Genomic DNA, 24,411 nt, shown 5'->3' with positions numbered 1-24,411 from the left:
ATCACACTCCCAGTGGGGGTAGTAGTAATGACATCACACACTCCTAGTGTGGGTAGTAGTAATGACATCACACTCCCAGTGGGGGTAGTAGTAATGACATCACACTCCCAGTGTGGGTAGCAGTAATGACATCACACACTCCTAGTGTGGGTAGCAGTAATGACATCACACATTCCTAGTGTGAGTAGCAGTAATGACATCACACTCCCTGTGTGGGTAGCAGTAATGACATCACACACTCCTAGTGTGGGTAGCAGTAATGACATCACACACTCCTAGTGTGAGTAGCAGTAATGACATCACACTCCCAGTGGGGGTAGCAGTAATGACATCACACTCCCATTGTGGGTAGTAGTAATGACATCACACTCCCAGTGGGGGTAGTAGTAATGACATCACACTCCCAGTGGGGGTAGTAGTAATGACATCACACTCCCAGTGGGGATAGCAGTAATGACATCACACACTCCTAGTGTGGGTAGCAGTAATGACATCACACACTCCTAGTGTGAGTAGCAGTAATGACATCACACTCCCAGTGGGGGTAGCAGTAATGACATCACACTCCCATTGTGGGTAGCAGTAATGACTTCACATTCCCAGTGTGGGTAGCAGTAATGGCATCACACTCCCAGTGTGGGTAGCAGTAATGGCATCACACTCCCAGTGTGGGTAGCAGTAATGACATCACACACTCCTAGTGTGGGTAGCAGTAATGACATCACACACTCCTAGTGTGAGTAGCAGTAATGACATCACACTCCCAGTGGGGGTAGCAGTAATGACATCACACTCCCATTGTGGGTAGTAGTAATGACATCACACTCCCAGTGGGGGTAGTAGTAATGACATCACACTCCCAGTGGGGGTAGTAGTAATGACATCACACTCCCAGTGGGGATAGCAGTAATGACATCACACACTCCTAGTGTGGGTAGCAGTAATGACATCACACACTCCTAGTGTGAGTAGCAGTAATGACATCACACTCCCAGTGGGGGTAGCAGTAATGACATCACACTCACAGTGTGGGTAGCAGTAATGACATCACATTCCCAGTGTGGGTAGCAGTAATGACATCACATTCCCAGTGTGGGTAGCAGTAATGGCATCACACTCCCAGTGTGGGTAGCAGTAATGGCATCACACTCACAGTGAGGGAAGCAGTAATGGCATCACACTCCCAGTGTGGGTAGAAGTAATGACATCACACTCCCAGTGTGGATAGCAGTAATGGCATCACACTCCCAGTGTGGGTAGCAGTAATGACATCACACACTCCTAGTGTGGGTAGCAGTAATGACATCACACACTCCTAGTGTGAGTAGCAGTAATGACATCACACTCCCAGTGGGGGTAGCAGTAATGACATCACACTCCCATTGTGGGTAGTAGTAATGACATCACACTCCCAGTGGGGGTAGTAGTAATGACATCACACTCCCAGTGGGGGTAGTAGTAATGACATCATACTCCCAGTGGGGATAGCAGTAATGACATCACACACTCCTAGTGTGGGTAGCAGTAATGACATCACACACTCCTAGTGTGAGTAGCAGTAATGACATCACACTCCCAGTGGGGGTAGTAGTAATGACATCACACTCCCAGTGGGGGTAGCAGTAATGACATCACACTCCCAGTGTGGGTAGCAGTAATGACATCACATTCCCAGTGTGGGTAGCAGTAATAACATCACACTCACAGTGTGAGTAGCAGTAATGACATCACACTCCCAGTGTGGGTAGCAGTAATGACATCACATTCCCAGTGTGGGTAGCAGTAATGACATCACACTCCCAGTGGGGATAGCAGTAATGGCATCAAACTCCCAGTGGGTATAGCAGTAATGACATCACACTCCCAGTGGGGATAGCAGTAATGACATCACACTCCCAGTGAGGGTAGCAGTAATGGCATCAAACTCCCAGTGAGGGTAGCAGTAATGACATCACACTCCCAGTGGGGATAGCAGTAATGACATCACACTCCCAGTGAGGGTAGCAGTAATGACATCACACTCCCAGTGGGGATAGCAGTAATGACATCACACTCCCAGTGGGGATAGCAGTAATGACATCACACTCCCAGTGGGGGTAGCAGTAATGGCATCAAACTCCCAGTGGGGATAGCAGTAATGACATCACACTCCCAGTGGGGATAGCAGTAATGACATCACACTCCCAGTGGGGATAGCAGTAATGACATCACACTCCCAGTGGGGATAGCAGTAATGACATCACACTCCCAGTGGGGATAGCAGTAATGACATCACACTCCCAGTGGGGATAGCAGTAATGACATCACACTCCCAGTGGGGATAGCAGTAATGACATCACACTCCCAGTGGGGGTAGCAGTAATGGCATCAAACTCCCAGTGGGGATAGCAGTAATGACATCACACTCCCAGTGGGGGTAGCAGTAATGGCATCAAACTCCCAGTGAGGGTAGCAGTAATGACATCACACTCCCAGTGAGGGTAGCAGTAATGACATCACACTCCCAGTGGGGGTAGCAGTAATGGCATCAAACTCCCAGTGAGGGTAGCAGTAATGACATCACACTCCCAGTGAGGGTAGCAGTAATGACATCACACTCCCAGTGGGGATAGCAGTAATGACATCACACTCCCAGTGGGGATAGCAGTAATGACATCACACTCCCAGTGTGGGTAGCAGTAATGGCATCACACTCACAGTGAGGGAAGCAGTAATGGCATCACACTCCCAGTGTGGGTAGAAGTAATGACATCACACTCACAGTGTGGGTAGCAGTAATGACATCACACTCCCAGTGGGGGTAGCAGTAATGACATCACACTCCTAGTGTGGGTAGCAGTAATGACATCACACTCCCAGTGGGGATAGCAGTAATGACATCACACTCCCAGTAGGGATAGCAGTAATGGCATCAAACTCCCAGTGAGGGTAGCAGTAATGACATCACACACCCAGTGAGGGTAGCAGTAATGACATCACACTCCCAGTGAGGGTAGCAATAATAACATCACACTCCCAGTGGGGATAGCAGTAATGACATCACACTCCCAGTGGGGATAGCAGTAATGACATCACACTCCCAGTGGGGGTAGCAGTAATGGCATCAAACTCCCAGTGGGGATAGCAGTAATGACATCACACTCCCAGTGAGGGTAGCAGTAATGACATCACACTCCCAGTGAGGGTAGCAATAATAACATCACACTCACAGTGTGGGTAGTAGTAATGACATCACACTCCCAGTGAGGGAAGCAGTAATGACATCACATTCCCAGTGTGGGTAGCAGTAATGACATCACATTCCCAGTGTGGGTAGCAGTAATGGCATCACACTCCCAGTGTGGGTAGCAGTAATGGCATCACACTCACAGTGAGGGAAGCAGTAATGGCATCACACTCCCAGTGTGGGTAGAAGTAATGACATCACACTCCCAGTGTGGATAGCAGTAATGGCATCACATTCCCAGTGTGGGTAGCAGTAATGACATCACATTCCCAGTGTGGGTAGCAGTAATGGCATCACACTCCCAGTGTGGGTAGCAGTAATGGCATCACACTCACAGTGAGGGAAGCAGTAATGGCATCACACTCCCAGTGTGGGTAGAAGTAATGACATCACACTCCCAGTGTGGATAGCAGTAATGGCATCACATTCCCAGTGTGGGTAGCAGTAATGACATCACACAAACATTGCCATTATAATTTTTGCCGGTGATCAAATGAGATCCCTACTAGAGTTCATGACACACTTTGACAAAAACACTATGAAACACACACACACACACACACTGTAAACCACAGTTCCATACAGAGTTCAGCCAACCGGCAGTTCAGTTTGACAACAATAAAGGACGTCCTTGCAATCCAATAGTTGATTTTATGGAAAGGAGCTTTCAGTGTATCCCTCAGGGTGTGCTGGGTGAGTCTACTGGCTTCACTGAACTCTGGAGACATAGAGCTGATTTAGCACCTGTTATTGTTTAGTATATCAGCGAGAGAGAGAGAGAGAGAAACAGACAGAGACAGAGAGTGAGACGGAGAGAGAGAGAGAGAGAGAGAGAGAGACAGAGAGATACAGAGAGACAGACAGAGACAGAGAGTGAGACGGAGAGAGAGACGGAGAGAGGGAGAGCGAGACAGAGAGAGAGAGAGCGAGAGAGAGAGAGACAGAGAGATACAGAGAGATACAGAGAAACAGACAGAGACAGAGAGAGAGAGAAACACAGATAGAGAGAGAGAGCCAAGAGAGAGAGAGACAAGAGAGGGACAGCCAAGAGAGAGAGAGAAAGAGGGAGGGAGGCAGGGAGGGAGTATAACAAGAGCGGGTAGAGGAAGAGAATGGGGTAGAGCTCTGAATTCTACTTACAGTTGTAAGATCTTAATTTGATCCCCCTGTTATAGGAGAATCCACATAATAATTCACATTTTCTGTTGCTGCAGTATTCTTTTCCTGCTGTAGCCATGTGGCTCAAAGTAAGTTCCTACATCTGTACACCTCTTCTCTCCTTCTCTGACTGAGGGATGGTGGTTATAGTAATGTAACAATATATATTATGTAATCATATACACAGTTTATGGGGGATATATACTGATGACTCACACTGGCAATGTGTGTGTGTGTGTGTGTGTGTGTGTGTGTGTGTGTGTGTGTGTGCGTGCGTGCGTGCGTGTGTGTGTGCGTTCATGCATTTTGTATGTTTCCTCTGCTGTTTGATCATGAATCTATCATGGCTAGACTGACTGCTGTTTCCATCATCAACATGTCTGTACAATGACTCACATGCTAGTTGACTAACAGCATCTGCTATGTTATGTGGTGAAAACATTCATGATGAATAATCATCCTAAATCCCAAGGTGCTGGTTACAACGTGGTCATGTCTGTGTGAATGTCATGTCTCGGTATTTAAATGTCTTTTTTTACTGGTAATAAACACAATATTATTATTTTATTTTTTTAACCTTTATTTAACTAAGCAAGTCAGTTAAGAACCCATTCTTATTTACAATGACGGCCTACCCCGGCCAAACCCGGCCCACGCTGGGCCAATTGTGCACCGCCCTCTGGGACTCCCAATCACAGCCGGATGTATTAGCTGAGAAATTAGATTTGGACATTTTCATTGCGAGTGTGTGAGATAATGTGATTGACAGCCCACACACACACACACCATACACACACACACAAACACACACCATACACACACAACATACACACTATATACACACACACACACACACACACACAAAATACACACACAACATACAAACACATACACACACACCATATACACACACCATACACACCACACACACACCATACTCACACACCACACACACACAATACACACACACCATACAGACACATCATACGCACACACACACACACACACACACACACACACACCATACGCACACACACACACACACACACACACACACACACACACACACACACACACACACACACACACCATACGCACACACACTCACACACCATACTCACACACCACACACACACAATACACACACACCATACAGACACATCATACGCACACACACACACACACACACACCATACGCACACACACACACACACACACACACACACACACACACACACACACCATACGCACACACACTCACACACCATACTCACACACCACACACACACAATACACACACACCATACAGACACATCATACGCACACACACACACATACACCATACTCACACACCATCCACACCACAGGGAACATATCTGGTATTTTTCTGATAAAAGCTTCACTACTGTCATACCATTTCCCACTGTTAAACTGTCACAGTCTGTGGGGGGAAACTAATAGCTAATGTTCTCCGCTTCTTGATCATGCAAATGATAATTCAGCTGTGCTGAGAACAATGAAATGGTTAGGAACACACACACACACACGCACGCACGCACACACACACACACACACACACACACACACACACACACACACACACACACACACACACACACACACACACACACACACACACACACACACACACACACACACACACACAGGGATAGAAAGACAGGCTGAAAGAGAGAGAAAGACAGCGGTAGTCTGTAATTGTATAGTGTCAGTGTGCTGTTCTGTCAGACAACAGTGGTGTTTTTATGAGGCTTTAACGCCCTACTATAGAAAATAACTGTCTTTATGGTTAATTGACTCAACTCACTGGTGGCAGGCGTGGAACTCTTGTCTAACTACCCTAGCTGTGTGTGTGTGTGTGTGTGTGTGTGTGTGTGTGTGTGTGTGTGTGTGTGTGTGTGTGTGTGTGTGTGTGTGTGTGCGTGCGTACGTGCGTGCATGCGTGCGTGTGTGTGTGTTCGTGTGTGTGTTCGTGTGTGTGTGCGTGCGTGCGTGCGTGCGTGCATGCGTGTGTGTGTGTTCGTGTGGATGTAATTTTCCTGTATTTAAATGTCATTTTGTACTGGTAGAAATCGAATAAACACAACATCATCCGTCAATATTAACTGTGAAATTAGATTTGGACATTTTCATTGCGAGTGTGTGAGATAATATGAAATAATATTTGGACATTTTAAGTGTATGTACGTGTGAAATAAGATTTAGTCATTTTAAAGTTGTGTGATTGGCTATAAACCCAGTAGTGTATCTCTGTTCTCATCGGCAGGTCTGTGTGTGCTAGCATGGTGTTATACTGAGATAAACACCATTTACCACTTAGGCTGCAGCCTTGAGTGTGTGTGTATGTGTGTATGTCTGTTTGTATACATGTGTGTGTGATTAAATGTAATTAATCTTAAATCCAGAATATTGTATTAAACGCCTGGAGACGTGAGGAAATGAAGAGTAAATAAACATTAGCTGTTTAGCATAATTACACAACAACACTGGTTGGTTAGCCATCACACTCTGTATTAAACTATACTGGATTATTTATTTTAATGAATCTAAAAGCTTGGTAGCGGCAGTGTTTCCTTCCCAATGGAGCTAAAAGCAGTCACAGGTACTGTACCTTACAGAATGGAACCCCTTCCACCCCTCCACCCCTCCACCCTCCATCCCTCCACACACCCATCCCTCCATCCCTCCATCCCTCCATCCCTCCACCCTCCATCCCTCCATCCCTCCATCCCTCCACCCTCCACCCTCCATCCCTCCACACTCCATCCCGCCATCCCTCCACCCTCCCATCCCTCCATCTCTCCATCCCTCCTATTCCTCCATCTCTCCATCCCTCCCATCCCTCCATCTCTCCATCCCTCCATCTCTCCATCTCTCCATCCCTCCCATTCCTCCACCCCTCCATCCCTCCCATTCCTCCATTCCTCCATCTCTCCATCCCCCCACCCTCTCATCCCTCCATCTCTCCATCCCTCCATCTCTCCATCCCTCCCCTTCCTCCATCCCTCCATCCCTCCCATTCCTCCATCTCTCCATCCCTCCAATTCCTCCATCTCTCCACCCTCCTATCCCTCCATCTCTCATCCCTCCATCTTTACATTCCTCCTATTCCTCCACCCTCCCATTCCTCCAACTCTCCATCCCTCCTATTCCTCCACCCTCCCATGCCTCCATCCCTCCATCTCTCCATCCCTCCACCCTCCCATCCCTCCATCTCTCCATCCCTCCATCTCTCCATCCCTCCATCTCTCCACCCTCCCATCCTCCCATCCCTCCTATTCCTCCATCCCTCCACCCTCCCATCCCTCCATCCCTCCATCTCTCCATCCCTCCACCCTCCCATCCCTCCATCTCTCCATCCCTCCATCTCTCCATCCTTCCCATTCCTCCATTCCTCCATCTCTCCATCCCTCCACCCTCCCATCCCTCCATCTCTCCATCCCTCCATCTCTCCATCCCTCCTATTCCTCCACCCCTCCACCCTCCCATCCCTCCATCTCTCCATCCCTCCACCCTCCCATCCCTCCATCTCTTCATCCCTCCATCTCTCCATCCCTCCCATTCCTCCATCCCTCCACCCTCCATCTCTCCATCCCTCCACCCTCCCATCCCTCCATCTCTCCATCTCTCATCCCTCCCATCCCTCCATCCCTCCACCCTCCCATCCCTCCATCTCTCCATCTCTCATCCCTCCCATTCCTCCATCCCTCCACCCTCCCATCCCTCCATCTCTCCATCTCTCCATCTCTCCATCCCTCCCATTCCTCCATTCCTTCATTCCTCCATCTATCCATCCCTCTACCCTCTCTTTCTATTTTTCACACACTGTTCCACCCCACACCTAGCCACCAACTTTTTCGTACAACCCCCACACCTCTGCTGAGTTCAAACACTATGGTACCTCACACACACACACACACACACACACACACACACACACACACACACACACACACACACACACACACACTCACTCACTCACTCACTCACTCACTCACTCACTCACTCACTCACTCACACACACACACACACATACACCTGTACACCCCCCATGAGTATATGTATATATACTGTATTAATTCAGACCTGTACACCCCCCATGAGTATATGTATATATACTGTATTAATTCAGACCTGTACACCCCCCATGAGTATATGTATATATACTGTATTAATTCAGACCTGTACACCCCCCATGAGTATATGTATATATACTGTATTAATTCAGACCTGTACACCCCCCATGAGTATATGTATATATACTGTATTAATTCAGACCTGTACACCCCCCATGAGTATATGTGTATATATACTGTATTAATTCAGACCTGTACACCCCCCATGAGTATATGTATATATACTGTATTAATTCAGACCTGTACACCCCCCATGACTATATGTATATATACTGTATTAATTCAGACCTGTACACCCCCCATGAGTATATGTATATTTACTGTATTAATTCAGACCTGTACACCCCCCATGAGTATATGTATATATACTGTATTAATTCAGACCTGTACACCCCCCATGAGTATATGTATATATACTGTATTAATTCAGACCTGTACACCCCCCATGAGTATATGTATATATACTGTATTAATTCAGACCTGTACACCCCCCATGAGTATATGTATATATACTGTATTAATTCAGACCTGTACACCCCCCATGAGTATATGTATATATACTGTATTAATTCAGACCTGTACACCCCCCATGAGTATATGTGTATCTATACTGTATTAATTCAGACCTGTACACCCCCCATGAGTATATGTATATATACTGTATTAATTCAGACCTGTACACCCCCCATGACTATATGTATATATACTGTATTAATTCAGACCTGTACACCCCCCATGAGTATATGTATATATACTGTATTAATTCAGACCTGTACACCCCCAATGAGTATATGTATATATACTGTATTAATTCAGACCTGTACACCCCCCCATGAGTATATGTATATATACTGTATTAATTCAGACCTGTACACCCCCCATGAGTATATGTGTATATATACTGTATTAATTCAGACCTGTACACCCCCCATGAGTATATGTATATATACTGTATTAATTCAGACCTGTACACCCCCCATGAGTTTATGTATATATACTGTATTAATTCAGACCTGTACACCCCCCATGAGTATATGTATATATACTGTATTAATTCAGTCGTGTCTCTGGAGACTTCTAGCAGATTTCCCTCGCTCTGTCTACATTCATAAGGTGTGTGTATGTGTTCCTTACTGAACCCATAGACCCTGTATACATATGCAACATACCCTTGACTTTGCCTGTAGGCGTAAAGCAACAAGACATGGTTGGAAAGTAGAGTCTGGAAGAAGGGAGCACAGGTAGCTCACTCAGGAGCCTTTCACTCCATTCAACAACATTCAAGATTTATGAACATCACTCTATGAAAGTCTTGCAGAATGGTTTGATTCTAGTAACATTCTGTTCTCTCTCTCTCTTCCCCTAGAACCGGTTCCATCTCCAAATGTCAGTTCGTGTTCCACCCTCTTGCCTGGCCAACCTTCTGCTCTCTGTTCTCCAGGGGGTAGAGGGGGAGACAGAGGGTGAAGGGAGAAGAGAGGGGGGAGGCAAGGGTCAGGAAGGGGGTAGAGGGGGAGTTGCTGTGGTGTGTCCTGGATGGGAGGAGAGGGGGGAGGGACTACTGAAACATCTAGAGACACAGAAAGCAACAAGCTGGAATCTACTGGATATCATCAACCTTACACATATAGGAGGGGAGGAGAGGAGGGAGGAGAGAGGAAAGGAGGAGAGGAGGGAGGAGAGAGGGAAGGAGGAGAGGAGGGAGGAGAGAGGGGAGGAGGGAAGAGGGGCTGAGAGAAGTGAAGAAACAGGTGATGAGACCAGAGAAGACAAGAGGGAAGCTGAGGTCTTGTCTCTCCTCTCCCGTCGTCTTCTTCGCTCCGCCTCTCCTCTCTCCTCCGTGGTCATCCTTGGTTCCGACCCAGAATGTCTCTCTTCTGTCCTCCGCTGCGCCCAGCGTCTCGCTCCCTCGCTCCCCGCGCTGCAGTGGATTATGGGTAACCCTCTGTCACCTGACTCTCTCCTCTCGCTGGGCGGGCCCCTCGGCCTATTGGCTTATGGAGAGGTGATTATTAATTGGTTGATTTATTCAATCATTGATTTGGTTGGTTGATTGGGTGATTCATTGATTGGCTGATTGGTTTATTTTATTTGACCTTTGAAAATTCATTTAAAAGTGTGTGTATGTGTCTAGGTGGGTCGTAAGCCCATCACCTTCTACATCCGAGACGCGCTGCGGTTGATTGGCCAGGCGGTGACGTCGGCCAGTGAGGTGAGGCCAGACCTGGCTCTGATCCAGAACCTGGTCAACTGTTACGACAAACCTAACAAAGAGGAAGTGCCCTCTTCTGGACAGTACCTGGCCAGGTAGATATATTGTACACACACACACACATACACACACACACACACACATATCTCTCCCCTCCTCCAGCCATTGGCACCAGATGATAGAATGGAGTCTGAGAGGACCTGTCCCATTTATAATCCATGCCAAGCCTGAGAATAAACAGACAGACCTGGACAGACTGTAGATAGACTGAAGGCTTGGGACTGTGGCTAGATTAGCTTTAGACAGCTATACAAAGTTTTATTGACACCATTACAAAGACAGGGTTGGTGGTGTGTCTGACAGCTTTACATAGATAGAGCCATTGTTCTGTCTGACATCTTTACATAGATAGAGCAAGTGTTCTGTCTGACACCTTTACATAGATAGAGCCAGTGTTCTGTCTGACAGCTTTACATAGATAGAGCCAGTGTTCTCTCTGACAGCTTTACATAGATAGAGCCAGTGTTCTCTCTGACAGCTTTACATAGATAGAGCCAGTGTTCTGTCTGACAGCTTTACATAGATAGATAGAGCCAGTGTTCTGTCTGACAGCTTTACATAGACAGAGCCAGTGTTCTGTCTGACAGCTTTACATAGACAGAGCCAGTGTTCTCTCTGACAGCTTTACATAGACAGAGCCAGTGTTCTGTCTGACAGCTTTACATAGACAGAGCCAGTGTTCTCTCTGACAGCTTTACATAGATAGAGCCAGTGTTCTGTCTGACAGCTTTACATAGACAGAGCCAGTGTTCTCTCTGACAGCTTTACATAGATAGAGCCAGTGTTCTGTCTGACAGCTTTACCTAGATAGAGCCAGTGTTCTGTCTGACAGCTTTACCTAGATAGAGCCAGTGTTCTGTCTGACAGCTTTACATAGATAGAGCCAGTGTTCTGTCTGACAGCTTTACATAGATAGAGCCAGTGTTCTGTCTGACAGCTTTACATAGATAGAGCCAGTGTTCTGTCTGACAGCTTTACATAGATAGAGCCAGTGTTCTGTCTGACAACTTTACATAGATAGAGCCAGTGTTCTCTCTGACAGCTTTACATAGATACAGATCGTGTTCTCTCTGACAGCTTTACCTAGATACAGACAGTGTTGTATCTGACATCTTTACATAGATAGAGCCAGTGTTCTGTCTGACAGCTTTACATAGATAGAGCCAGTGTTCTCTCTGACAGCTTTACATAGATACAGACAGTGTTGTATCTGACATCTTTACATAGATAGAGCCAGTGTTCTGTCTGACGTCTTTACATAGATAGAGCCAGTGTTCTGTCTGACAGCTTTACATAGATAGATAGAGCCAGTGTTCTCTCTGACAGCTTTACCTGGATATAGACAGTGTTCTGTCTGACAGCTTTACAAAGATAGAGCCAGTGTTCTGTCTGACAGCTTTACATAGATAGAGCCAGTGTTCTCTCTGACAGCTTTACATAGATAGAGCCAGTGTTCTCTCTGACAGCTTTACCTAGATAGAGCCAGTGTTCTGTCTGACAGCTTTACATAGATAGAGCCAGTGTTCTCTCTGACAGCTTTACATAGATAGAGCCAGTGTTCTCTCTGACAGCTTTACATAGATACAGATCGTGTTCTCTCTGACAGCTTTACCTAGATACAGACAGTGTTGTATCTGACATCTTTACATAGATAGAGCCAGTGTTCTCTCTGACAGCTTTACATAGATACAGACAGTGTTCTCTCTGACAGCTTTACATAGATACAGACAGTGGTGTATCTGACAGCTTTACATAGATAGAGCCAGTGTTCTCTCTGACAGCTTTACATAGATACAGACAGTGTTGTATCTGACATCTTTACATAGATAGAGCCAGTGTTCTGTCTGACATCTTTACATAGATAGAGCCAGTGTTCTGTCTGACAGCTTTACATAGATAGAGCCAGTGTTCTGTCTGACAGCTTTACATAGATAGAGCCAGTGTTCTCTCTGACAGCTTTACCTAGATACAGACAGTGTTCTGTCTGACAGCTTTACAAAGATAGAGCCAGTGTTCTGTCTGACAGCTTTACATAGATAGAGCCAGTGTTCTCTCTGACAGCTTTACATAGATAGAGCCAGTGTTCTCTCTGACAGCTTTACATAGATAGAGCCAGTGTTCTGTCTGACAGCTTTACATAGATAGAGCCAGTGTTCTGTCTGACAGCTTTACCTAGATAGAGCCAGTGTTCTGTCTGACATCTTTACATAGATAGAGCCAGTGTTCTGTCTGACAGCTTTACCTAGATAGAGCCAGTGTTCTGTCTGACAGCTTTACCTAGATAGAGCCAGTGTTCTGTCTGACAGCTTTACCTAGATAGAGCCAGTGTTCTGTCTGACAGCTTTACAAAGATAGAGCCAGTGTTCTGTCTGACAGCTTTACCTAGATAGAGCCAGTGTTCTGTCTGACAGCTTTACATAGATAGAGCCAGTGTTCTGTCTGACAGCTTTACATAGATAGAGCCAGTGTTCTCTCTGACAGCTTTACATATATAGAGCCAGTGTTCTGTCTGACAGCTTTACATAGATAGAGCCAGTGTTCTCTCTGACAGCTTTACCTAGATACAGACATTGTTGTGTCTGACAGCTTTACCTAGATAGAGCCAGTGTTCTGTCTGACAGCTTTACCTAGATAGAGCCAGTGTTCTGTCTGACAGCTTTACATAGATACAGACAGTGTTCTCTCTGACAGCTTTACATAGATACAGACAGTGTTGTATCTGACATCTTTACATAGATAGAGCCAGTGTTCTGTCTGACAGCTTTACCTAGATACAGACAGTGTTCTCTCTGACAGCTTTACCTAGATACAGACAGTGTTCTCTCTGACATCTTTACATAGATAGAGCCAGTGTTCTCTCTGACAGCTTTACCTAGAAACAGACAGTGTTCTCTCTGACAGCTTTACCTAGATACAGACAGTGTTCTCTCTGACAGCTTTACCTAGATACAGACAGTGTTGTGTCTAACATCTTTACCTAGATAGAGCCAATGTTCTCTCTGACAGCTTTACCTAGATACAGACATTGTTGTGTCTGACAGCTTTACCTAGATAGAGCCAGTGTTCTGTCTGACAGCTTTACCTAGATAGAGCCAGTGTTCTGTCTGACAGCTTTACATAGATACAGACAGTGTTCTCTCTGACAGCTTTACCTAGATACAGACAGTGTTGTGTCTGACATCTTTACCTAGATAGAGCCAATGTTCTGTCTGACAGCTTTACCTAGATACAGACAGTGTTCTCTCTGACAGCTTTACATAGATAGAGCCAGTGTTCTATCTGACAGCTTTACATAGTTACAGACAGTGTTCTGTCTTTACATAGATAGAGCCAGTGCTCTCTCTGACATCTTTACCTAGATAGAGCCAATGTTCTGTCTGACAGCTTTACCTAGATACAGACAGTGTTCTCTCTGACAGCTTTACATAGATAGAGCCAGTGTTCTATCTGACAGCTTTACATAGTTACAGACAGTGTTCTGTCTTTACATAGATAGAGCCAGTGCTCTCTCTGACATCTTTACCTAGATAGAGCCAGTGTTCTGTCTGACAGCTTTACCTAGATAGAGCCAGTGTTCTGTCTGACAGCTTTACCTAGATAGAGCCAGTGTTCTGTCTGACAGCTTTACATAGATAGAGCCAGTGTTCTCTCTGACAGCTTTACATAGATAGAGCCAGTGTTCTCTCTGACAGCTTTACATAGATAGAGCCAGTGTTCTGTCTGACACCTTTACATAGATAGAGCCAGTGTTCTCTCTGACAGCTTTACATAGATAGAGCCAGTGTTCTCTCTGACAGCTTTACATAGATAGAGCCAGTGTTCTGTCTGACAGCTTTACATAGATAGATAGAGCCAGTGTTCTGTCTGACAGCTTTACATAGACAGAGCCAGTGTTCTGTCTGACAGCTTTACATAGACAGAGCCAGTGTTCTCTCTGACAGCTTTACATAGACAGAGCCAGTGTTCTGTCTGACAGCTTTACATAGACAGAGCCAGTGTTCTCTCTGACAGCTTTACATAGATAGAGCCAGTGTTCTGTCTGACAGCTTTACATAGACAGAGCCAGTGTTCTCTCTGACAGCTTTACATAGATAGAGCCAGTGTTCTGTCTGACAGCTTTACCTAGATAGAGCCAGTGTTCTGTCTGACAGCTTTACCTAGATAGAGCCAGTGTTCTGTCTGACAGCTTTACATAGATAGAGCCAGTGTTCTGTCTGACAGCTTTACATAGATAGAGCCAGTGTTCTGTCTGACAGCTTTACATAGATAGAGCCAGTGTTCTGTCTGACAGCTTTACATAGATAGAGCCAGTGTTCTGTCTGACAACTTTACATAGATAGAGCCAGTGTTCTCTCTGACAGCTTTACATAGATACAGATCGTGTTCTCTCTGACAGCTTTACCTAGATACAGACAGTGTTGTATCTGACATCTTTACATAGATAGAGCCAGTGTTCTGTCTGACAGCTTTACATAGATAGAGCCAGTGTTCTCTCTGACAGCTTTACATAGATACAGACAGTGTTGTATCTGACATCTTTACATAGATAGAGCCAGTGTTCTGTCTGACATCTTTACATAGATAGAGCCAGTGTTCTGTCTGACAGCTTTACATAGATAGATAGAGCCAGTGTTCTCTCTGACAGCTTTACCTAGATACAGACAGTGTTCTGTCTGACAGCTTTACAAAGATAGAGCCAGTGTTCTGTCTGACAGCTTTACATAGATAGAGCCAGTGTTCTCTCTGACAGCTTTACATAGATAGAGCCAGTGTTCTCTCTGACAGCTTTACCTAGATAGAGCCAGTGTTCTCTCTGACAGCTTTACATAGATAGAGCCAGTGTTCTCTCTGACAGCTTTACATAGATAGAGCCAGTGTTCTCTCTGACAGCTTTACATAGATACAGATCGTGTTCTCTCTGACAGCTTTACCTAGATACAGACAGTGTTGTATCTGACATCTTTACATAGATAGAGCCAGTGTTCTCTCTGACAGCTTTACATAGATACAGACAGTGTTCTCTCTGACAGCTTTACATAGATACAGACAGTGTTGTATCTGACAGCTTTACATAGATAGAGCCAGTGTTCTCTCTGACAGCTTTACATAGATACAGACAGTGTTGTATCTGACATCTTTACATAGATAGAGCCAGTGTTCTGTCTGACATCTTTACATAGATAGAGCCAGTGTTCTGTCTGACAGCTTTACATAGATAGAGCCAGTGTTCTGTCTGACAGCTTTACATAGATAGAGCCAGTGTTCTCTCTGACAGCTTTACCTAGATACAGACAGTGTTCTGTCTGACAGCTTTACAAAGATAGAGCCAGTGTTCTGTCTGACAGCTTTACATAGATAGAGCCAGTGTTCTCTCTGACAGCTTTACATAGATAGAGCCAGTGTTCTCTCTGACAGCTTTACATAGATAGAGCCAGTGTTCTGTCTGACAGCTTTACATAGATAGAGCCAGTGTTCTGTCTGACAGCTTTACCTAGATAGAGCCAGTGTTCTGTCTGACATCTTTACATAGATAGAGCCAGTGTTCTGTCTGACAGCTTTACCTAGATAGAGCCAGTGTTCTGTCTGACAGCTTTACCTAGATAGAGCCAGTGTTCTGTCTGACAGCTTTACCTAGATAGAGCCAGTGTTCTGTCTGACAGCTTTACAAAGATAGAGCCAGTGTTCTGTCTGACAGCTTTACCTAGATAGAGCCAGTGTTCTGTCTGACAGCTTTACATAGATAGAGCCAGTGTTCTGTCTGACAGCTTTACATAGATAGAGCCAGTGTTCTCTCTGACAGCTTTACATAGATAGAGCCAGTGTTCTGTCTGACAGCTTTACATAGATAGAGCCAGTGTTCTCTCTGACAGCTTTACCTAGATACAGACATTGTTGTGTCTGACAGCTTTACCTAGATAAAGCCAGTGTTCTGTCTGACAGCTTTACCTAGATAGAGCCAGTGTTCTGTCTGACAGCTTTACATAGATACAGACAGTGTTCTCTCTGACAGCTTTACATAGATACAGACAGTGTTGTATCTGACATCTTTACATAGATACAGACAGTGTTCTCTCTGACAGCTTTACATAGATACAGACAGTGTTGTATCTGACATCTTTACATAGATAGAGCCAGTGTTCTGTCTGACAGCTTTACCTAGATACAGACAGTGTTCTCTCTGACAGCTTTACCTAGATACAGACAGTGTTCTCTCTGACATCTTTACATAGATAGAGCCAGTGTTCTCTCTGACAGCTTTACCTAGAAACAGACAGTGTTCTCTCTGACAGCTTTACCTAGATACAGACAGTGTTCTCTCTGACAGCTTTACCTAGATACAGACAGTGTTGTGTCTGACATCTTTACCTAGATAGAGCCAATGTTCTGTCTGACAGCTTTACCTAGATACAGACACTGTTCTCTCTGACAGCTTTACATAGATAGAGCCAGTGTTCTATCTGACAGCTTTACATAGTTACAGACAGTGTTCTGTCTTTACATAGATAGAGCCAGTGCTCTCTCTGACATCTTTACCTAGATAGAGCCAATGTTCTGTCTGACAGCTTTACCTAGATACAGCCAGTGTTCTCTCTGACAGCTTTACCTAGAAACAGACAGTGTTCTCTCTGACAGCTTTACCTAGATACAGACAGTGTTCTCTCTGACAGCTTTACCTAGATACAGACAGTGTTGTGTCTGACATCTTTACCTAGATAGAGCCAATGTTCTGTCTGACAGCTTTACCTAGATACAGACACTGTTCTCTCTGACAGCTTTACATAGATAGAGCCAGTGTTCTATCTGACAGCTTTACATAGTTACAGACAGTGTTCTGTCTTTACATAGATAGAGCCAGTGCTCTCTCTGACATCTTTACCTAGATAGAGCCAATGTTCTGTCTGACAGCTTTACCTAGATACAGACAGTGTTCTCTCTGACAGCTTTACATAGATAGAGCCAGTGTTCTATCTGACAGCTTTACATAGTTACAGACAGTGTTCTGTCTTTACATAGATAGAGCCAGTGCTCTCTCTGACATCTTTACCTAGATAGAGCCAGTGTTCTGTCTGACAGCTTTACCTAGATAGAGCCAGTGTTCTGTCTGACAGCTTTACCTAGATAGAGCCAGTGTTCTGTCTGACAGCTTTACATAGATAGAGCCAGTGTTCTCTCTGACAGCTTTACATAGATAGAGCCAGTGTTCTCTCTGACAGCTTTACATAGATAGAGCCAGTGTTCTGTCTGACACCTTTACATAGATAGAGCCAGTGTTCTCTCTGACAGCTTTACATAGATAGAGCCAGTGTTCTCTCTGACAGCTTTACATAGATAGAGCCAGTGTTCTGTCTGACAGCTTTACATAGATAGATAGAGCCAGTGTTCTGTCTGACAGCTTTACATAGACAGAGCCAGTGTTCTGTCTGACAGCTTTACATAGACAGAGCCAGTGTTCTCTCTGACAGCTTTACATAGACAGAGCCAGTGTTCTGTCTGACAGCTTTACATAGACAGAGCCAGTGTTCTCTCTGACAGCTTTACATAGATAGAGCCAGTGTTCTGTCTGACAGCTTTACATAGACAGAGCCAGTGTTCTCTCTGACAGCTTTACATAGATAGAGCCAGTGTTCTGTCTGACAGCTTTACCTAGATAGAGCCAGTGTTCTGTCTGACAGCTTTACCTAGATAGAGCCAGTGTTCTGTCTGACAGCTTTACATAGATACAGACAGTGTTGTGTCTGACATCTTTACCTAGATAGAGCCAATGTTCTGTCTGACAGCTTTACCTAGATACAGACACTGTTCTCTCTGACAGCTTTACATAGATAGAGCCAGTGTTCTATCTGACAGCTTTACATAGTTACAGACAGTGTTCTGTCTTTACATAGATAGAGCCAGTGCTCTCTCTGACATCTTTACCTAGATAGAGCCAATGTTCTGTCTGACAGCTTTACCTAGATACAGACAGTGTTCTCTCTGACAGCTTTACATAGATAGAGCCAGTGTTCTATCTGACAGCTTTACATAGTTACAGACAGTGTTCTGTCTTTACATAGATAGAGCCAGTGCTCTCTCTGACATCTTTACCTAGATAGAGCCAGTGTTCTGTCTGACAGCTTTACCTAGATAGAGCCAGTGTTCTGTCTGACAGCTTTACCTAGATAGAGCCAGTGTTCTGTCTGACAGCTTTACATAGATAGAGCCAGTGTTCTCTCTGACAGCTTTACATAGATAGAGCCAGTGTTCTCTCTGACAGCTTTACATAGATAGAGCCAGTGTTCTGTCTGACACCTTTACATAGATAGAGCCAGTGTTCTCTCTGACAGCTTTACATAGATAGAGCCAGTGTTCTCTCTGACAGCTTTACATAGATAGAGCCAGTGTTCTGTCTGACAGCTTTACATAGATAGATAGAGCCAGTGTTCTGTCTGACAGCTTTACATAGACAGAGCCAGTGTTCTGTCTGACAGCTTTACATAGACAGAGCCAGTGTTCTCTCTGACAGCTTTACATAGACAGAGCCAGTGTTCTGTCTGACAGCTTTACATAGACAGAGCCAGTGTTCTCTCTGACAGCTTTACATAGATAGAGCCAGTGTTCTGTCTGACAGCTTTACATAGACAGAGCCAGTGTTCTCTCTGACAGCTTTACATAGATAGAGCCAGTGTTCTGTCTGACAGCTTTACCTAGATAGAGCCAGTGTTCTGTCTGACAGCTTTACCTAGATAGAGCCAGTGTTCTGTCTGACAGCTTTACATAGATACAGACAGTGTTCTCTCTGACAGCTTTACATAGATACAGACAGTGTTGTATCTGACATCTTTACATAGATACAGACAGTGTTCTCTCTGACAGCTTTACATAGATACAGACAGTGTTGTATCTGACATCTTTACATAGATAGAGCCAGTGTTCTGTCTGACAGCTTTACCTAGATACAGACAGTGTTCTCTCTGACAGCTTTACCTAGATACAGACAGTGTTCTCTCTGACATCTTTACATAGATAGAGCCAGTGTTCTGTCTGACAGCTTTACATAGATAGAGCCAGTGTTCTGTCTGACATCTTTACATAGATAGAGCCAGTGTTCTGTCTGACAGCTTTACATAGATAGAGCCAGTGTTCTGTCTGACAACTTTACATAGATAGAGCCAGTGTTCTCTCTGATAGCTTTACATAGATACAGATCGTGTTCTCTCTGACAGCTTTACCTAGATACAGACAGTGTTGTATCTGACATCTTTACATAGATAGAGCCAGTGTTCTGTCTGACAGCTTTACATAGATAGAGCCAGTGTTCTCTCTGACAGCTTTACATAGATACAGACAGTGTTGTATCTGACAGCTTTACCTAGATAGAGCCAGTGTTCTGTCTGACATCTTTACATAGATAGAGCCAGTGTTCTGTCTGACAGCTTTACATAGATAGATAGAGCCAGTGTTCTCTCTGACAGCTTTACCTAGATACAGACAGTGTTCTGTCTGACAGCTTTACAAAGATAGAGCCAGTGTTCTGTCTGACAGCTTTACATAGATAGAGCCAGTGTTCTCTCTGACAGCTTTACATAGATAGAGCCAGTGTTCTCTCTGACAGCTTTACCTAGATAGAGCCAGTGTTCTCTCTGACAGCTTTACATAGATAGAGCCAGTGTTCTCTCTGACAGCTTTACATAGATAGAGCCAGTGTTCTCTCTGACAGCTTTACATAGATACAGATCGTGTTCTCTCTGACAGCTTTACCTAGATACAGACAGTGTTGTATCTGACATCTTTACATAGATAGAGCCAGTGTTCTCTCTGACAGCTTTACATAGATACAGACAGTGTTCTCTCTGACAGCTTTACATAGATACAGACAGTGTTGTATCTGACAGCTTTACATAGATAGAGCCAGTGTTCTCTCTGACAGCTTTACATAGATACAGACAGTGTTGTATCTGACATCTTTACATAGATAGAGCCAGTGTTCTGTCTGACATCTTTACATAGATAGAGCCAGTGTTCTGTCTGACAGCTTTACATAGATAGAGCCAGTGTTCTGTCTGACAGCTTTACATAGATAGAGCCAGTGTTCTCTCTGACAGCTTTACCTAGATACAGACAGTGTTCTGTCTGACAGCTTTACAAAGATAGAGCCAGTGTTCTGTCTGACAGCTTTACATAGATAGAGCCAGTGTTCTCTCTGACAGCTTTACATAGATAGAGCCAGTGTTCTCTCTGACAGCTTTACATAGATAGAGCCAGTGTTCTGTCTGACAGCTTTACATAGATAGAGCCAGTGTTCTGTCTGACAGCTTTACCTAGATAGAGCCAGTGTTTTGTCTGACATCTTTACATAGATAGAGCCAGTGTTCTGTCTGACAGCTTTACCTAGATAGAGCCAGTGTTCTGTCTGACAGCTTTACATAGATAGAGCCAGTGTTCTGTCTGACAGCTTTACCTAGATACAGACAGTGTTCTCTCTGACAGCTTTACATAGATAGAGCCAGTGTTCTATCTGACAGCTTTACATAGTTACAGACAGTGTTCTGTCTTTACATAGATAGAGCCAGTGCTCTCTCTGACATCTTTACCTAGATAGAGCCAGTGTTCTGTCTGACAGCTTTACCTAGATAGAGCCAGTGTTCTGTCTGACAGCTTTACCTAGATAGAGCCAGTGTTCTGTCTGACAGCTTTACATAGATAGAGCCAGTGTTCTCTCTGACAGCTTTACATAGATAGAGCCAGTGTTCTCTCTGACAGCTTTACATAGATAGAGCCAGTGTTCTGTCTGACAGCTTTACCTAGATAGAGCCAGTGTTCTGTCTGACAGCTTTACATAGATAGAGCCAGTGTTCTGTCTGACAGCTTTACATAGATAGAGCCAGTGTTCTCTCTGACAGCTTTACATAGATAGAGCCAGTGTTCTGTCTGACAGCTTTACATAGATAGAGCCAGTGTTCTCTCTGACAGCTTTACCTAGATACAGACATTGTTGTGTCTGACAGCTTTACCTAGATAGAGCCAGTGTTCTGTCTGACAGCTTTACCTAGATAGAGCCAGTGTTCTGTCTGACAGCTTTACATAGATACAGACAGTGTTCTCTCTGACAGCTTTACATAGATACAGACAGTGTTGTATCTGACATCTTTACATAGATAGAGCCAGTGTTCTGTCTGACAGCTTTACCTAGATACAGACAGTGTTCTCTCTGACAGCTTTACCTAGATACAGACAGTGTTCTCTCTGACATCTTTACATAGATAGAGCCAGTGTTCTCTCTGACAGCTTTACCTAGAAACAGACAGTGTTCTCTCTGACAGCTTTACCTAGATACAGACAGTGTTCTCTCTGACAGCTTTACCTAGATACAGACAGTGTTGTGTCTGACATCTTTACCTAGATAGAGCCAATGTTCTGTCTGACAGCTTTACCTAGATACAGACAGTGTTCTCTCTGACAGCTTTACATAGATAGAGCCAGTGTTCTATCTGACAGCTTTACATAGTTACAGACAGTGTTCTGTCTTTACATAGATAGAGCCAGTGCTCTCTCTGACATCTTTACCTAGATAGAGCCAATGTTCTGTCTGACAGCTTTACCTAGATACAGACAGTGTTCTGTCTGACAGCTTTACAAAGATAGAGCCAGTGTTCTGTCTGACAGCTTTACATAGATAGAGCCAGTGTTCTCTCTGACAGCTTTACATAGATAGAGCCAGTGTTCTCTCTGACAGCTTTACATAGATAGAGCCAGTGTTCTGTCTGACAGCTTTACATAGATAGAGCCAGTGTTCTGTCTGACAGCTTTACCTAGATAGAGCCAGTGTTCTGTCTGACATCTTTACATAGATAGAGCCAGTGTTCTGTCTGACAGCTTTACCTAGATAGAGCCAGTGTTCTGTCTGACAGCTTTACCTAGATAGAGCCAGTGTTCTGTCTGACAGCTTTACCTAGATAGAGCCAGTGTTCTGTCTGACAGCTTTACAAAGATAGAGCCAGTGTTCTGTCTGACAGCTTTACCTAGATAGAGCCAGTGTTCTGTTTGACAGCTTTACATAGATAGAGCCAGTGTTCTGTCTGACAGCTTTACATAGATAGAGCCAGTGTTCTCTCTGACAGCTTTACATAGATAGAGCCAGTGTTCTGTCTGACAGCTTTACATAGATAGAGCCAGTGTTCTCTCTGACAGCTTTACTTAGATACAGACATTGTTGTGTCTGACAGCTTTACCTAGATAAAGCCAGTGTTCTGTCTGACAGCTTTACCTAGATAGAGCCAGTGTTCTGTCTGACAGCTTTACATAGATACAGACAGTGTTCTCTCTGACAGCTTTACATAGATACAGACAGTGTTGTATCTGACATCTTTACATAGATACAGACAGTGTTCTCTCTGACAGCTTTACATAGATACAGACAGTGTTGTATCTGACATCTTTACATAGATAGAGCCAGTGTTCTGTCTGACAGCTTTACCTAGATACAGACAGTGTTCTCTCTGACAGCTTTACCTAGATACAGACAGTGTTCTCTCTGACATCTTTACATAGATAGAGCCAGTGTTCTCTCTGACAGCTTTACCTAGAAACAGACAGTGTTCTCTCTGACAGCTTTACCTAGATACAGACAGTGTTCTCTCTGACAGCTTTACCTAGATACAGACAGTGTTGTGTCTGACATCTTTACCTAGATAGAGCCAATGTTCTGTCTGACAGCTTTACCTAGATACAGACACTGTTCTCTCTCACAGCTTTACATAGATAGAGCCAGTGTTCTATCTGACAGCTTTACATAGTTACAGACAGTGTTCTGTCTTTACATAGATAGAGCCAGTGCTCTCTCTGACATCTTTACCTAGATAGAGCCAATGTTCTGTCTGACAGCTTTACCTAGATACAGACAGTGTTCTCTCTGACAGCTTTACATAGATAGAGCCAGTGTTCTATCTGACAGCTTTACATAGTTACAGACAGTGTTCTGTCTTTACATAGATAGAGCCAGTGCTCTCTCTGACATCTTTACCTAGATAGAGCCAGTGTTCTGTCTGACAGCTTTACCTAGATAGAGCCAGTGTTCTGTCTGACAGCTTTACCTAGATAGAGCCAGTGTTCTGTCTGACAGCTTTACATAGATAGAGCCAGTGTTCTCTCTGACAGCTTTACATAGATAGAGCCAGTGTTCTCTCTGACAGCTTTACATAGATAGAGCCAGTGTTCTGTCTGACACCTTTACATAGATAGAGCCAGTGTTCTCTCTGACAGCTTTACATAGATAGAGCCAGTGTTCTCTCTGACAGCTTTACATAGATAGAGCCAGTGTTCTGTCTGACAGCTTTACATAGATAGATAGAGCCAGTGTTCTGTCTGACAGCTTTACATAGACAGAGCCAGTGTTCTGTCTGACAGCTTTACATAGACAGAGCCAGTGTTCTCTCTGACAGCTTTACATAGACAGAGCCAGTGTTCTGTCTGACAGCTTTACATAGACAGAGCCAGTGTTCTCTCTGACAGCTTTACATAGATAGAGCCAGTGTTCTGTCTGACAGCTTTACATAGACAGAGCCAGTGTTCTCTCTGACAGCTTTACATAGATAGAGCCAGTGTTCTGTCTGACAGCTTTACCT

The 24,411-nt window shown here is 44.5% G+C and overlaps 1 protein-coding gene across 1 annotated transcript in view; it reads left to right on the top strand.

Annotated features, from left to right (window-relative positions):
- Positions 1-24,411, top strand: part of LOC110510546 (glutamate receptor ionotropic, NMDA 3B) — a 95,500-nt gene that overhangs the window by 38,246 nt on the left and 32,843 nt on the right. Inside the window, exons 3-4 of the mRNA XM_036952085.1 lie at positions 9,905-10,543; positions 10,673-10,845. Of these exons, the coding sequence (XP_036807980.1) occupies positions 9,905-10,543; positions 10,673-10,845 (812 nt within the window). The remainder of the gene's footprint in view (positions 1-9,904; positions 10,544-10,672; positions 10,846-24,411) is intronic.

Source organism: Oncorhynchus mykiss, chromosome 18, assembly GCF_013265735.2.
Source record: "Oncorhynchus mykiss isolate Arlee chromosome 18, USDA_OmykA_1.1, whole genome shotgun sequence".
NCBI classification, from domain to species: domain Eukaryota; kingdom Metazoa; phylum Chordata; class Actinopteri; order Salmoniformes; family Salmonidae; genus Oncorhynchus; species Oncorhynchus mykiss.
This window is presented reverse-complemented; position numbering and strand designations above follow the sequence as displayed.